Genomic DNA, 17,250 nt, shown 5'->3' with positions numbered 1-17,250 from the left:
GAGTTCAGTAAGGATCTCGTACAGCTGGTTGCAACACTGGTAAAACAAGTATCTGAGTATCTTGAATTTCTTCAAGAGTGTTAGTGTAAGGTCATTCTCACTAGCATCTGATGCATGGTTTGAAACATATCCACAACATTTTGATAGCACTGGTACATTTCATGTCATTCTGATGTGTCCAAGATGCAGAATTCAGGTTTACTTCTCTCAGTGATTCTTGTACGTGTGCCAATAAATAAAAATCCTCAGTGCTGACTGGCTGATTTGAAAGTTTACCTGACATTATCTCCTATACTTATGCATACAAAAATCCTCAGTGCTGACTGGCTGATTTGAAAGTTTACCTCACATTATCTCCTATACTTATGCATACAAAGATTCTCATGGAGATCTAACAACAGGTATTGCAATGGCCTTGCAGATTATCTGGCAATTATATCAGTTTCACTGGAAGATATGCTCTAATGTATGTTTGCTTTCAGCCTGTGGTAATCCTGACAAAGATGACCCATTTCTTTGTATGGACCTGACTTATATATATTCTCTCCTGAAAGATGGATATGGCCTTGATCTCAAGTCTAGTATTCATGTAAGTAGCGCACGGCAAGCTACTGAAACCATTTATTTGTTTATTGTTTTATGCCACACTCAGCAATATTTAAGCTATATGACAACAGTCTGTAAGTAATTGAGTCTGAACCAGTGATCAACAGCACGAGTGTCGGTCTACACAATTTCACAATTTGGATACAATGACATGTGTCAACCAATTCAGGGAGAAGGACCCTCTGATCCAGTTAGTCTCCTCCTACAACAAAGATGGGTTGCTGAAAACCAGTTCTAAACCAGATCTTCACAGTATTGGCAACCTGATAATATGAAACCAGAAACAGAACATAAAGCAAGGGTTTGCGGAAAGTTTAATTAATTTATCTACGTACTAATATTGGAATATTTATGACTGTTAGGAATTAGAATCCTAAATAATGACCCAGATTTCCTTAACAAGATGCATATCATGTTTCAGGTATTAAAACAAATAAAGAAAATAGAAGTGAGCTGGACGCTTGGTGCTGCTTTTCAAGTGTTGACCTCCCTTGGACATCTGTGATGATACCAACACCATGTCCTTCAGCTCAACATACATCTGATGACATTCACACAACAGTGTGTACACCAAGCATAATAGAAATGAGTGTTAGAGGCTTCTATTTGATACGCCAACACCAGTTATAGCAATGATATATCATAGTTCAAAATGCAAATCAGAGAAGTGAGTGTGTTTTTTTAAATGCAGTAAATTCATGATGAGCAGTTTTCATATTGTATGATCATTGGATAATGGAGTTTAAGTGCTTGATTAACATGTTCATGAAATTGATGGGAGTTCTTAAATAACTCTTCTCAATAAATTCATGATTCCAACAAACATGATTGGTTTGACACTGACTGACTCACTTTGGACTGTTATGCCTCAAATTCATGTGAAATGTTTCATCACAACATGTCAACTTTCCTGAATCCAACAGCATAATCAGGAACAACTAAACATGTTTTCCTAATTTCTGGAATCAATATGTAATGGCAGTAAACAGAGCTCACATAACCAGAATGAACTGCATGTCTCTAAGTAATCCTAATCTTACATTCACTGGTAGGGGGAATGTAAGGAATATGCTGTTGCTTTGCCTTTCATTCATTAAGAGCTGTTAATGGAAAATATCATCACTGTAGCAGTATCGACAAGTTAACAGAACACACATGGGAGTATGTGTGTAGGTGTTTGTAGGTGTTGTTGACATGGAATCAGACCATTTATAGGAGTCTATATTAAGATATACCAGTTCATATTTGTAGCTGTATCTTTTCAAATCAATTAGAACATTTATATAGCGGTTGACAATACATCAGAACATTTATAGAAGTTCATATTGAAAGATAACAGATCTTGTTGTAGCTTTTGTTGTCAAGGCACATCTGTGTGAAGCGGGTAATTGTTCTGTTAACAAGATTTTTTACATGTACAATTTGTGCATTTGAAAGTTATATTTGAATTGTATTATTCTATAGTGTTTGTATGTTTGTAACCCTCCAATGAATGATTTTTCTTAACTTATCCAGACTGTCTGCCTTTTAAAACATTACTGTTTCACATACCTGTAACTACATCATTAGCTCAGTTATTTTTAGAAGTGCATATTGTTTGTACAAAGATATTATTTAAGAGAGATTGAGAATCACGTCATTATTTTGTCCTACTCCAGAGGCACTTGGTGTCCTGAATCAAGGAATGTACAGATATTTTACTGAAGGTTTGTGATACTTTTTTGATCAGTCTTCCAGCATATATTACACAGTTGGGAATCGAATGTGATGTGAACAACCTAACACCAACATCCCTGTTTACTTTCCCTGTCAGCATGCAACAAATTATTCATGTGTTCTTCAGTATTTAATCAGACGTATAAACATTGACTGATGGAAGGGACATCCAGACATTTTAGTGGTCTACCATATAATACTGTAGATAAGCTGATCTCATAGATAAGCCCACCCCTTAACTTGACCATTAAAATCAGTGCCAAAATGGAAAGTTTCATGGTGGGGGTCCTAATCAAGGCCAACTCATAACACAAGGCACAAGGTTAAAAAGCTAAAATTTAACATCTGATGCCTTTTTGTATTAATCAGAAATCAACCCAGGTAACACTTATAAAACAATTCACCTTCGTTGACATGATACAGGACAGACTATGGCAGATTGTAATCCGATTATCAGACATACAAGAAGGAAGTAATTTACTGGTTTGAAATAACCTTGACAAAGCCATCTATATCTTCTTCAGGAACAAATAAATGTAGGACACATGGTTAATTTGTGTAACCCTTCATTTGTTATTTGTCTGTGATATTTGGACATGACTGTCTTTGTTGAGATGATCATGATGTAATGCATATGCAATGATTATGCACTGTTTTATGTGTTTACAAGCTTAATATGTCTTGGAAAATATTTCAGGTTCTCACATTCCAGTGTAGAAGGCATCTTTGTATAAAACATACTACAATCAGAGGTATTCTTCAGTAGTTTCAGGGTTCTACAGGACCATAGTGAGGAAGTTTTAGTTCGCCTGACCAATAATTTTGGATTAATAATAATAATAATAAGAGTACTTATATCTTGCCTCATTCAAATCACTAAGGGACATGCTGTAAGCGCGTAACATACTGAACATCATTATTATTACCCCGGATAACCCAGGCTGCCTGTTAGGTGCTAGAAAGTTATAGTCACATGACTTTATCTCACCAGGTACCCATTTTCTGCTGGGTGACCAGAGGCAATGTTGAACAAACTCACTTGCTTGAGGTGAGACCACATGTACCACATGTGCTTCGTTGTGGGGCAGGACCGACGTCCTAGAAACTCTCAGGAGTCAAACTGCCAAACACTGCACCCATCCAAGGACTGTCTGAGCTCAACGGTGCTTAACTTCAACTGATTTGTGACCTGAGCACTATGCACAGGACCACTGGCCACCACAGATTGATGGAAAACTATGTTTTACAAATAGTAATCAAAAGAAATAAAATCAAAAGAGATTTATCATGAGTCTGGACCATGATGGGCCAAGGAGTAAAAGTAGCAAGGGTACATGTGGTAGATGAAAAACCCAGCTTTTTTCTCTTTAGAAATTAATTGAGAAGTTCGTGAACGTTTGAAGAAAACTAGCAGAAACTATATAAATATCTGTGCCTCAAGATAATTGTATGGCACTGGAATTGTTTGTAAAAGCACCTATTCCATATTAAAGGATTCAGATAGTTTTATGAAGTTAAGGTGAGACAGGAGGTGCTTCAAGTATTATGTAGGTCTCTTTAGAACAATATTAACATGACACAAATGACTAGTCTTGAATCAGCATTCAAATCCTCCCGTGTTCTTACCTTATGATGCTGGCATTTACATGGACTACAGAGCATTGTTTTACTGGTGTCATTGGTTTAGAATGATATTTCACTGATTTATTTTCTTTTATAGTTTCCTTTATAGACGAATTATATTTTATCTGTATACCTTCATCATCAAAACTTTTTACATTCTGTGTGCAGTTTACTATTTTTGAGTGAGATGTACATTTATGTTCAAACTTTAAATATGGTCATATCATTATTAGTTGGTGTTTCGAGATGCTACAATATGCTGCAAAATATAACAAGTTTTGTTTGCAGCGTAAGAATACAGTGTGAGATTTTACAACCAATGAGATATATTATTCACTACCATGCAGGTCATTAGTTGTACAGATGGAGACATTTACATATTGAGCAATGTGTTTTGTATAGAAAATAGAAAACTTGTCCAAGGAATACATTGGTTGATGAGCTGTGACAAGGTTGTTGAAGCAGCTGTCTACGTCATTACTTGTCTACTTGTTGTTGAGGAGAGGCGTTGCTGTCTGTGATACAGGAACAGAACACAATTATATTCTGACTTGTTGATTAATAAACAACCAAGTTTGTATACACTGTCTTGTGTGTCTTACCTCAAACTTTCAGATTATAGACCAGTTTGTCCACCTTTCCAGAGCTGTACAAAATATTAGTGAATAACTGACTGACTTAGGAGGGAGTGATGCATTTCTATTTCTGGAAATCATTTATTGGACGTTGCAGTACTGATTGGCTGCTTCAACTGTTTCACTGGTTAGACTGTTTTTGAAACAAATCACAAACACTCATGTCTGTCCACTGGCACTAGTTCTTGGACATGATGTCATCATTTGTTCATGAGGAGCAATTTTAACCACATTCACTACGATTACGTCTCTTTAGACCAGGCCATTGCTTACACAAAACTAACTTGGAAGCTATTCCATTGGTTATACTAAGCATTCTTTGTAAGTCAGGCCACTGGCTGCATTAAGCCATCTTGTAAATGTGGGCCTTCTTTCACAAAGCACTAAGGTGATCGTAAGTCACAAAGCTAACCTAAAGGTCAATAATGTGTATGGTCTCCTTGAGCGTTGACAACAGTGGTGCATCGTTTATACATGGAGCTATTGAGACGGTTGATGAAGGCCATGGGAACTGAAAGAGTTCATTGAAGAGTTTGTATGGCAAGTTGATGGTCTCCAGCTGCTCCGGCAGTATGGGCACACACGTTGTTCTGCTGGAGGACATGTTTTCCATTACGGCCAAAATGTGGCACGACCGAAGGGTCTCAGTGCTTGAACAATGTAGCGGGCAGATGTTACACCATTTCCTCCATCAGGGGACCAATATTCTGGAACACCATAAGGCCTGGTTTGTGATTGAGAGCATTATCACCTAACACCACTATGCTCGGACCTTTCCATAAGTCTCTTTCCAGGACACAATCATCTGCAAAACGCTCCCGCGACGTCGCCACACTCTCACTCTGCCATCAGCCGTGGAGACACAATACCGGCTTTCGTCGGAGAAGACTGCAGTTCGCCACTCCCGGTGACACCACTTTCGTTGTATGTTTGGTAGGTCCTATAGGGACTCCAAGGGATGCGGGTGCATTGTCATTTTCATAAATCAGAAACCTCATCCTGTCATTACTTTAGTAACTGCGTTTTGACATGTCTTTTGTATCAAATACAGAATCTGGAACAAAATTTTCTTGTACATGGCTACGAACCAGGGCTAGCGAAGATATAATAAGTGAAAAATATTTAAAATTAAGATGAAACATATCTGGCAAAATTTTGGTACGTTGACGTTTTTTGCGGTGCAGTATTTTTAAGATAAAAAGTTTCACAATCTGTGCCTCAGATTACCTACATTGTTTGAAAACTTGGGGTAAAAGTCAGAGTCATTCATCCAAATAACAAACTCGTCAGGAGGTATACCTTGATCTAACTCACATTCATCATAAAAGCTAATACATTTGTAGGGGGAGTCTCACAGCTTGTACATCTGTATCCTTTGGGGCACACCTTGATCTAACACACATTCATCATACAGGATAACACCTGTAGTAGAAGAGGGTGCCCAGCCTGACCCCTCTCTCACCGACACTGATGAGCCTCCTCCTCCAGTACATACTGAAGATACCTGGCTTGATACTGATGATCTGCCATCGTCCAAGCAATGAAATATGGACCTGTACCCTCAGCAGGAAGAAGAGGTGATTAACTTCATGAAAGACAACTATGACACAAGGAAAGGGGACTTCAGGCTGACGAGACTGAAGCAGGCTCCGTGGAATAAGCTGACAGAAAGGTTATTAGTGCAAGCGGAGATCCTCAGGTTGTGGAACAAGAGGACACAGCTAAAGAGGACCAAGATGGAGAAGAGTGGCGCTGGTGAAGAGCACCTCACAGACAGGTAGCGGTGGCAGTTGCAAAAACTTCAGTTTCTGATTGACCACAGTAGGAAGAAAGTAATCCGAAGGGAGCTGTGGCCTAGAGAGGGTGTGACTAGTGTTCCCGAGCACAAAGCAAAGTCGAAAGCCACCGTCACCAACCAGCTCACCCAGTCAAGTAAGCCAGTTCTACTCAGCTAGTCTGAGGAAAAGGCACCACCCAGGAGACTAAGAGCTGCAGACCGCATCCATCTCCTAGTAAAAGCAAGAGGACTGGAGACAAGGTGATGGACATACTGGCGGGGACGGCCAACAAGAGTGCTCAGCATGCCAAAGCCATCATGCAACTCGCCCAAGCCATTCTCCAGTCTCGCCAGGCTAACAGGGAGGCTGAGCTCTTTACCCAACTGGGTGTAAGAGGCCATGCTGGCTATTTGACATGCAGGATGACTGCAGGGAGGAAGTGACAAGAGTGATCAACAAATTCAAGAGACAGGCGAGATCATTATCTCTGATCTCAAAACAAAGGCTTCCTTTCCAGCATCAGCCTCAGCTCTAGCCTGAGCACCAGGTACCCTCCAAGCCTCCTCCACTGCAGCAAATATCTTCCCAACCTTCGACCTCAGGATCACAGTCACCCCCTTCTCAATGGCCGCCATCATCTCTCCAGCAATAGCAGCATCCACTGACAGGACAAGACATGGCTGCAAATGGCGATTCCCAGCAAATATGGACAGTGGTACTCAACTACCCTGCCAGCAACTTGTTCCAGGACCCCTACCAACAGTGACTATTCTCTATTGGACATATCATCATCCAGGCTTCGCGTATCGGATCTTAGTTTTCTGAAGCCCCAGGAATCCCTGAATGAGCTCAAGACAAGAAGTTCACGCTCGGAACTTTTGCCTTCCTTATTATACAGGTTAATCAGAAGTAAAAAAATAGAGACACTGTCGTCACTCTGGGCTTGACTTAAAATAAGACGTTTCCATTTTCCTCTAACTCCTATACTTGAATTAAGAGATCATGCTTGCTGTAATAAAGGGGCTTTGCTCTTGAGTAAAACTAGAAGTCAGTGATATAACCCTGTGCTTGCTTATCATGCATACACCCGGCACATTGTGAAACCTAACTCGCTCAGAAAAAAGCCCAGATAATGAGAGTGAATCAAATATGTAATGATATGATCATTTACGTGGACAGATTAATATGCTTCAACACACAATGCTGCAAATAATATACAAAGACATGGTTGTTTCGGTTTTACACCACCCCACATTCTGGAATGCTCTTATGTGAGATCAAATCACATCATACAAAGGAATGTTATTGCATATCTCGGTCCTTCCGTCGAGTTGGGCGTGTAAGGGTCACCGTTCTGCCCTAGATTGGTTCGAGGTTCCTAGATTGATTATCTGATACAGGGTTAGCTGGTTCAACAGGTTCAGCTTGGGGAACGCCAAGTGTACCATTCTCCATGCATTGTTTGAAACTTGGTGCATTGAAGATTTGGGCATCTGATTGGTGTCCAAGACCTCCAATATCCACCCACAGGAACTTGTAGTTGTCGTCCATCAGTGTCCAGCATAACGATGGAATATCAGCTTTTGTAGACGCACCAGTAGTCACAGTTTGATGTGTTTACCATCCAGAGCACCTATGGCATGAAGTACATGTCATCTTTCCTCGAACTGTTAGGCTATCTTGAATACCTCTTCTCTGTACTACAATAGCTCTGCAAACAAGGGTACCATGCGCTGAACTGATTTTCTGCTGATTGTGTAGCAGTAGGCGACACTTGGTTACTGATCACGGCGGCTAGGTGTCTTGATGCCAGTGCGAGTTTCAACCCTGCTTTCAAAGAGGGTCTGTAATTGGTGTCTTTTCCTGTTATCATGGGCCGTACACTTTCTATAAATTCATACAAAGAGACTGGCATCCTCATGTAGGTCTTGAACAGAGTTGGATTCTCAGTCGTTTGGTGAGGTCAATGCGATCTTACAAAAAGTCACCATGGTCGTACCAAAGTCGCACGGAACTCACATAGACTCGTAATACGGTAGTGCTCGGTCGCACGAACTGTCAGTTTTAGGTCGGTCGCAGATAGGTCGCAAGTCAGCTCAGTCGCACGAACTGTCAGTTTTAGGTCGGTCGCAGATAGGTCGCAAGTCAGTCGCAAAACCTGTTGCGTTGGTCAACCCATTCGTGGCCGCTCGTAGGGAAATTCGCCAATACCACAGTGTGACCTTATTGCACAGCTGACCTGGTGTAACAGGAGAAGTAACAGCATGTCAAAATCGGTCGCCAAAACTGTGCGACCGGTTGCGATCGAACTGGTCGCAGTGATCGATCGTATACCGGTCGCGGCTTTTTGGAACGGAGGTCTTATTTCATCGGTCACAGGGGACAATGTTTAACGGTTCTAGGCACCACTGGCGTCGTCTTCGGGTTGCTGGAAACCACTGCCGACGGCCTTAAATGGGGCCAATTTTCCAACGTTTACTGCTGTCAGACATCAAGAGTGTAGGTGGATTATCTGGGTCAGAACATTAACGTTCTTCCATGGACGTCTCTTTCCCACGATATGGCTCCCATTGAACAGAACATTTAGGCATGAAATATGCAGGTAGACAGTCACTTGCACAGTTGGAACAAAGATTGGTATCTGAGGCCTCAGGCATTCATTCAGAATCTAGGGACCTCAACAAGGCGACGTTGCGAGTGCAAGTTCAAGGTGTCTATACGCACTACTAAAGAGACTGTCACTTTTCGCGTTCAGGGGTATCTCAATTTGATGGACTGTGGCCAATTCGATCTCATTGCAATTCAATATAAACAGCAACTTTCAGCTGTTACATTGACAGTGTTTTCTATAGAATAAATGGTTAGACATAATTTTGGTTTTCTTCTATTCCAAACTTTGACAGACTTGCGTTTCTTTTGCTGTTCAGTGTTTTCCTAGATAAGTAACCAACAACCCCCAGGACACTGCCATTATAACACCAATATTCTGAAGAATTAACTTTACCACCTCTTCTAAAAAAACTGTTATCTGTGTTTCAGCAATATTCACTTCAAGGTACCAACATTTGAATAAACCAACAATGAATTTAACTGTATTTGCAACCCTTTTGCAAGTTCAGGAAATATGACAAGATCATCATCATCATACATAAACCAAAGAATATTTAAAGTTTAAGACTCCTAAGGTATACATTAATTTTCTAGGAAAGAGTTCTCAAAATTATTTACATAAAAAGAAAACAAAACTCACTCAGCAGAATTTCACAATGTGTGGATACTGACAGATGCTTTGTCCCACTTGATCTAACATTAACACATACAGCGAATGAATAACGAAGAACAACCTCCCTCTGACCCTAATTGTACTAACTTATATCATAATTTACGCCTAGCCATTGAATCAAAATCATGTTTAAAATCCATATTTAACAGTATTAAAAAACACTCAAATTATAATATTGGGTTCTTTTCACTGCGCGCAATTTTGCTACACCCTCTCAGAACGATGAAAGGCAGTTCATTTTTCAAGCCACTATACAAATTTTACGTCACCGGACACGTCGTTAGTACAGGAAACCTCTCTTTTTACCTAACATTGGAGCAACTGGCACGGTACACTTACCCAGCTGCGATACGATGCCTTATCTTGTCGTCTATACAATTTCACTGAACAGTGAAGTAGTTCAAGAGGACCTACAGCAGTTTCAGTATTAAACACAACACCCATTGAATTGTATGAGGAAATTCACGGAGCCAAGAAGTAGCTCACTTTGGTTGGCAAGCAGTATTTTCGTAAATAATAATCATGCATTTTTGACAGAATGTCTGCAGATTTGTGTTGAGCTAAATTTATACTATAATTGCTGCAAAATACACTCTATACAACAGAAGCACATTGTCCACAAAATAAGGAATTGAATGCATTTAAGTTTACAAAAGTCGATTAAGCTTGAACATAGATGAAGAAAATTCGACATATGGATGAGCATATATATTTTTGAGAGTGTCAGTATTAATAACAGTTCATTCACTGCACATGTATGGACACCAGGGGGCGTTCAGGTCAGTACCTGGTGACACCACCACTTGTAACCGTCACTGCTCCTATTCCACCTTCCACTAGTCATTAGAGTTTTCTTTTTCATTTCTCCTGCAATTCCTTGGCAAGTTGTCTTGTTGACCACAGAATTGTTTTTGGAAAATGATCCCAAAACACAAGGTGTGTACTTTCTTTCGTACAGCAGAATAGCTTATTTATATTAGAAGTTATATAAGGTGTGAAGAATTACAAGAATCGGGGTACTCAGGGGATATCTGAGTCAAATTGTCGATTCAATGTGAGTGTCGTGCACAGTACACATAGAAACACCAGGCTGGGCTACTACTGTTTAAGACTGATCAATCCCTGGTCGTCTGTATATACTGTGACAACTGGCTCTGTCAAGAAACATCGAGCATGTATGCGTTTCTTCTTAAAATCCTTTCCGCGACCTTCAGTACCTAAGGTGTACCGCGCATGTTCCAGAACTGTACTAAAATTTGTTCTGCTGTACAACTCTAAACCATACAGACACGTGGATTCAATGAACATATTTTCGTGCTATTATAAGAAGTAAGTTATAGTGAACTTAATTTCGTATTGGTTCGTGTTTAGAAGGTACATGTGACCTTAACGCTATGACATACACATGAACACTTCAGTTTTAAGAGTCTATCTGTTTATGGTTACAGCACACGATGTCATGTAGCCTCACTATATCTCTTGGACTGAGGTACCCTTGATGCTGAACCTACGACATAAACAGGGTAGTTTTGTAGAACGGGGTCATGCATTGCCAATAACCCTCTGGCTCTCATATATATATTATATATATATATATATATATATATATATATATATATATATATATATATATATATATATATATATATATATATATATATATATATATATATATATGTTCACAGTTTGCCAGTCTCATGAACACATGTTCAAGTACTTCATGTAAGTGTCTATCTACGTACTAGATGATTTAAATCACCGTGGCCGGATCTAATTATACTAATTCAACCGCCAATATAAATGATAATCATCAGATAGGCAAGACTCGTTCATCTCACATCACCTTACACCTACACGTTATCACCCCTAGCAACTAGACAACAACATCAACACAAACCACTGTACCTGGCCAACTACATCAAACATCTGACTTATTTACCCTGGTTTGTTGTAGCAATGAATGTTTTCAACAATAAGTTTCTGTCATTGCCCTCCTCATAGCTGTATCTGTGACTGCCCATAACAGTCATTTATTGGAACCGCCACCCTTTCCACTTCGTGACCTGCATCCTTGGAATACGTTTGTTCTGAAGTCATGTCACCCCTGAGAATATTAACCGTCTTGACAGCGTTGATAGCCCAAGTGTTCAACTGGACAGCCTTCTGCACGTCTGTGTGGGGGAAAATCTACGACGACGTCTTGGGCGACACCTTTAAAAGTGTTGGGTTGTGGACGTCGTGTCCGTCCGACCTCGTGACCCCATGCTATTCCTACATCGGGACCACCCTGGGTAGGCATTACATGGTTGTTTAGCTATGTTTAAGTGATTAGGTATTGTATATTCTCAGCGAACGAACATGAAGAAAGTAATAATAAAACTGGTCAGTGGGAATACTTTGGTTGTGTAAAGTTGCACGGTGACTAGCTGCTGCTCTCTTTGAATTCGTTACCGCACGCTCTACCAGCAGCAAGAGTAACTCTTGAAACAGCGAACCAGACCTTTTCTGCTTGGGAAGAGCGAGTGAGTAGACGGACACAGTAGTTACCACAAGTAATCATACATTACAGGACATCGACGAACCAGAGGCATAACCACTTCACGCCATCGTCGTTGGATGTAAGTCTTGAACGATCTAAGTATGTTAACATGAACAGTTTTTCCACGTCGTGTGTATATTTCAGGTTTCCATGTTGCAATTCAAGCAATGGCATGCCTGGGTTTCCTTGGCGTCAACTTCACCTTTGTGGCGGCCATCCTCCGTATGTCGGCAGCCAAAGACTGGAGGAACCAGTTCCATCTGTCCAACGGCGCAGTGGCTCTACTCACCGGTCAGTAATAACGACCACAAGGGTCAGGGTATTATACTTAACTACAGAGACCAAACTAATTCCATTTGTAAGAAACTGCTGAAAGTTCGTTGTACCTTTAAAACTGCATCATGATGACAAGTTTCTGAGTGACTATTATTTAGTGAACACCAAGTGTTCAGATGAAAATCTTCAGATGGATAATTCAGTGACAGGGGCACTAGTTAACTATTATCAAATACACACTAGATGGTCTATTTACTTCAATTTGAAATAACAAAGTCTTGGACCTATCTTCTTTTGATTTTGCCAGTGACAGCATTAATTCTGAATAATGCAGAAAACGGAGAGGAAAATCAGAGGTCGGCTTTAGCCATTTATTTCTTCCCCAAATGTCACGTTCCAGCATTGTGGTGACGTTTTCTTTTGATGTTGTGCTAAACCTTTGAAAACAGAGATCTACCGATATCTATGTTACAAAATCAACTATTTGGACAGTCATACAATGTTCGTGAATTGAGGTCCTTTAACCAACGATACCCATTCATCTAGCATTTATACATTTACTTACTTTCTCTGTTCACTTGTATTCTCCAAACTGGAAATACAGAAGTGATATAACCATTCAACATTAAGGAAACGGTTAACAATAAATGTGAAATTGAACACATGCGGTCATTAAAAATAACATTGTTTGTTATTTACTCTGTACACTATGAGCTTTAAGTAGAGATTTGACACAGCTCCCTTAGGATATACTGGTAAATTACCCCAGAAGTCACGTATTCTTTTATGCCTTGTCAGTTCGTCTCTATCGTGAAAATTTCCTGTACTGGACGCTGATATAAGAATATTTGTCTCAACTTTTCATGAACTGGAATATACAGTCGTGTTAAACCGTATTTACTAGGACATTAAACACAAAACAGTCACGATGAATGCAGGATGTGAGCTACTTAGTTTGTATTGATTCATTGCAGCCCTGTTCTGGTTGGTTGCGGTCTCCGTATTCGGGGCGTCATACCGACGTGACGGACGTCTCAAGAATGCCGGTGGAAGGCTTGGCGACATCGGCTACTCGTTCTGGTTGGCTGTGATGACGATGCTGGTGGAGGGCGGTCTTGCAGTGCTGTTTATCATCAGCAAGAAGATGGGAGGATCTGTCTCCGTCAACGAGCCTCGGAACAAAAGCGGAGTAGATGTGTCCATCACTGAAGTCGACGGAGTGTAATGGACAATCAAATGTAATGTTCGTTGAGGACCCAAATTACCATATGTGTATATATGTACAATTATGACTCTCTCTCTCTCTCTCTCTCTCTATTTCTCTCTTTCTCTCTCTCTCTCTCTCCTATGTATGTATATTTTTTACTGCCCCATGGACAGTTGGCTTCCTCTTACTGTCACTGTATTAGTACCACTATCCATTGTTGTTGGTAATCCCCATGATTTATACCTACATGTTGTTTTTACTAAATGGCTGTTGATGTTTGTAAGTCCGTACCGTGTTGTTATGCCGAAACGACGCATAATTAAGATATAAGAAGTTGTATCGTTTCTAAAACAATTGTGATATCAGCATGTTGAAACATTAAGAATATACGTAATCAGAAAACTATTGATAAAGTCATATTTCGAATCCTTTCACAAGTGTCAGTTTCTTTGTTTGCGATCGTCTAAATATTGTAATGATCCTGCATTTTGAACTGTTCTCATAGCTGTTGCATTCACAGCCTAACTTTATTCCATTTTGTTATCAGTCACTCACAGTATCCCCCATTCACTATTGAGCAAAATGAATAGTTGCCTCCCTTAGCCATAATAGTGGCTTAGCCATGATAGTGGGGTTGGGTTGGGTGAGGTGGGGTGAGCGTTTCGCTGTCTGACACTAGTCCAGCAGTGGGAGAACCCAAGCATCCCACATCCCATGGCTGCCTGCTCAGTATATCTACCGCCTGGATATGTGACAAACATGATAACGGCCACTCACTGGTGTCATCAATTTCCGACGAATGTTTGTATGTGTGGTCCAACCTTGATCTGTATGAAGTCCGAGGTGACGTGGATATAATATTGCTGATATCCGTCTCTTCTCACTCGACGATCATAGTCTGTATCTTGAATGAGTAAGCATTTCACTACCAAAATTACATGTGTAAATGCAGTGTCAAGTGAAGCCCTGCTCATTCGGAGAGTCCGAGTCCTGTATGAACTGTACGAATGAACGAGCCCTGGATTTACAATGGAACTGTACAAAATCAATAGAAATTGGTAATCAGGGAAACTGCCAGGATGAACCACTCTTTTAGGTCTAGAGAAACTGTTCATATGTGAAGGGCTGCTTTTGGTTTCTAGAAAACCGGAACGGTCTTTTTAAAGAAACTAGGGGGAAAATGAGGTTTTTTTCATTATTTGTAATTTATTTACTTTTTGCTTGCTGTCGCTAATTTTTTTCAAGGGTATTTGTCTCATTAAGGACATGTACTCAAAAACCTTGGCCTCTGTTAAAATATCAAGGAGCAATATCACGGAGAATTTCAATTATTTCAGTGGTGTTACACAAGGATGCATTTTAAGCCCTTTCTTATTTTCATTGTTCATAAATCAGCTGGAAAATGACATTCAGCATTTCGGTGGGAAGGGGATCTTTGTGCATGAAGATTTATTAGAGTTTCTTATATGCCGATGATTTATTTATTTTTGCAGACTCTGTTCTCAAATTACAAAAGCAATAGACGTTTTACACTCGTTTTTTTTAACAAATAGGGCTTAAGAGTCAGTTTAGATAAGACTGAAGTATTGTTTTTTTCGATATGGTGGCAAATTAAGGAAATATGAAAAATGGAAACTGGGCGACGTCCAGATCAAGATATCAACTTACTATTGTTTACTCACTTACTATTGTTAACTCACTTACTATTGTTAACTCACTTACTGTTGTTAACTCAGTATCAGTTTTTCAGATGGATTGTGTTGGTGCAAAACTTTACAAACAGTCCAGAACTAATAGAACTAATAGCTACTAAGAATGCGGTGTCCATCCATCAACTAAGGTATTAACTTAATACATGTATTTCAACAAAGGTTCTGTTTGAAATGTTTGATTCACAAATCACACCAATACTTCTGTATGGTTTAGATATTTGGGTATGGTATTTATGTAGATGCATATATCAGATGTATGATATACTGGTTCAAACTTCTCAAGGTGTCACAAGACAGGTACCCTGAACAGTGTTATAGTATGTTGGTAGGTTTAGGTGCAGCTGGTAGGGAAACTTGGATAGTCGTATTAAATATTTCTTGTATTCTCTAGGTTTGGGAATAGCCTGGCAGTGCCAGGGTTTTGGTGATGTGGGTTGCTTTATAAGTGAATTTATGCTTAGGGTTAGAGATTGTTATGCACAAACATGGTATTCTGAGGTGTCAAACTGTTCCAAACTAAATTTTTATGCAGACTTCAAAGTGTCCTTCTTTCCCGAGCTACACCTACGTTCTTTACATGAGGAATACGCAGACATGCTTAACTCTTCAGAATTGGCGAACTGGATATCATGCAAAATACAGGAACTTAGCAAGGCATCCGGTTTTTTTGCCTACTATGCTGTTGAAAATGAAATTCATTTTATTTTTGTTTGTCTTGTTTATCATGATATACGTCTTAAATATTTACACTATCTGACACAGGCACGCTCTTATAAGAATGTTACTGTTCTCTGGTGTCTTCTTGTTAAAGAAACAGGCAAATTTGAGATCGACGCTCACAGTCTAAGATTGCCATATCTGTAAAATTTAGAAAACGCTGCACCAGTTGTAAATATCTGTATCTAATATGTACGTGGGCCCGAGGCCTTATTACTATAAACGGTAATAAGAACCAGGGAGCTATATGATCCTTTGCAAAACATCTTTGTTGACAACAGGAAAGCAGGATTTTCTTTCTAGCAAAGGACAAAACAACAACAACAACACAAGACACCACAAGTTCAAGTTCATTAAGCCTAAATTAACTGAACTCAACTTTTGATGAAATGTTTTTCTATTGGTTGTTTCCTTTCATCCATTTGTACATTTATAAACCACTCAACGACATAACATACACAAACTTTGTTTACGATGTGTGTGCTATATACACATTAATATATTAATACACACACACACGCACACACACAGACACACTAACACTAACACTAACACCTTAATATCTGTAAAAAGGCAATACTGCAATTTATCTATTGTATATGAAACTGTATATATTTTGCATTGTACAAGCACCTGAGGCCTTCGCACTAGAAACAAACACTTGAGCTTGACTGATGTGAATAGTTGAACAGAAGCATCTTGAAAAACACATTTCTTACTCGCATGTACTTACTCAAATTCAGGACTGACAAAATGTGAAACGCATGACTGATTATTATAACATCATGTATAAAGGAGTGTATATCAGTTCATATCTGCGTCATGCTTTCTGGGTCTCCGTCGCTATGGCTACTCTGATGTTGATAAAAACCCACGGCAGAGACATGCATGAACACAATTCAAGGATAAATTGAGAAATGTTTTCACATGTCATTAGTAACAAGACGTTTAAGAAACTCACGTTAACTGAAATGAATTTGTCGGCTGAGATACATGTACTTGAAATAACGTACACACGTACATTATTGGAATAAAAAAAACTATTTGAAGCTCAGTTCAGGGTACTTTTGAGTTCAGAATTTTTGTATGACTGTCTGACTGTCAAATATGTTCTCCTACACGGGAGTCAATTGGTGTGTTGATAGCAAGACCGACGTA

The 17,250-nt window shown here is 39.6% G+C and overlaps 2 protein-coding genes across 2 annotated transcripts in view; both read left to right on the top strand.

The window, feature by feature from the left end:
• The window catches only part of LOC137294107 (ectonucleoside triphosphate diphosphohydrolase 5-like), a 39,169-nt gene extending 34,644 nt beyond the window's left edge, over window positions 1-4,525 (top strand). Inside the window, exons 14-15 of the mRNA XM_067825062.1 lie at window positions 483-589; window positions 1,028-4,525. Coding sequence (XP_067681163.1) covers window positions 483-589; window positions 1,028-1,111 — 191 coding nt within the window. The 3' untranslated portion in view covers window positions 1,112-4,525. The remainder of the gene's footprint in view (window positions 1-482; window positions 590-1,027) is intronic.
• A 7,211-nt stretch (window positions 4,526-11,736) lies between these two features.
• Window positions 11,737-13,681, top strand: LOC137293755 (uncharacterized). The gene is made up of 3 exons (XM_067824468.1): window positions 11,737-11,932; window positions 12,325-12,471; window positions 13,431-13,681. The coding sequence occupies exons 1-3, from the start codon at window positions 11,737-11,739 to the stop codon at window positions 13,679-13,681; spliced, it is 594 nt and encodes a 197-aa protein (XP_067680569.1).
• Window positions 13,682-17,250: the final 3,569 nt, after the last annotated feature.

The sequence above is a fragment of the Haliotis asinina genome, chromosome 8, assembly GCF_037392515.1.
Source record: "Haliotis asinina isolate JCU_RB_2024 chromosome 8, JCU_Hal_asi_v2, whole genome shotgun sequence".
NCBI lineage: Eukaryota > Metazoa > Mollusca > Gastropoda > Lepetellida > Haliotidae > Haliotis > Haliotis asinina.
This window is presented reverse-complemented; position numbering and strand designations above follow the sequence as displayed.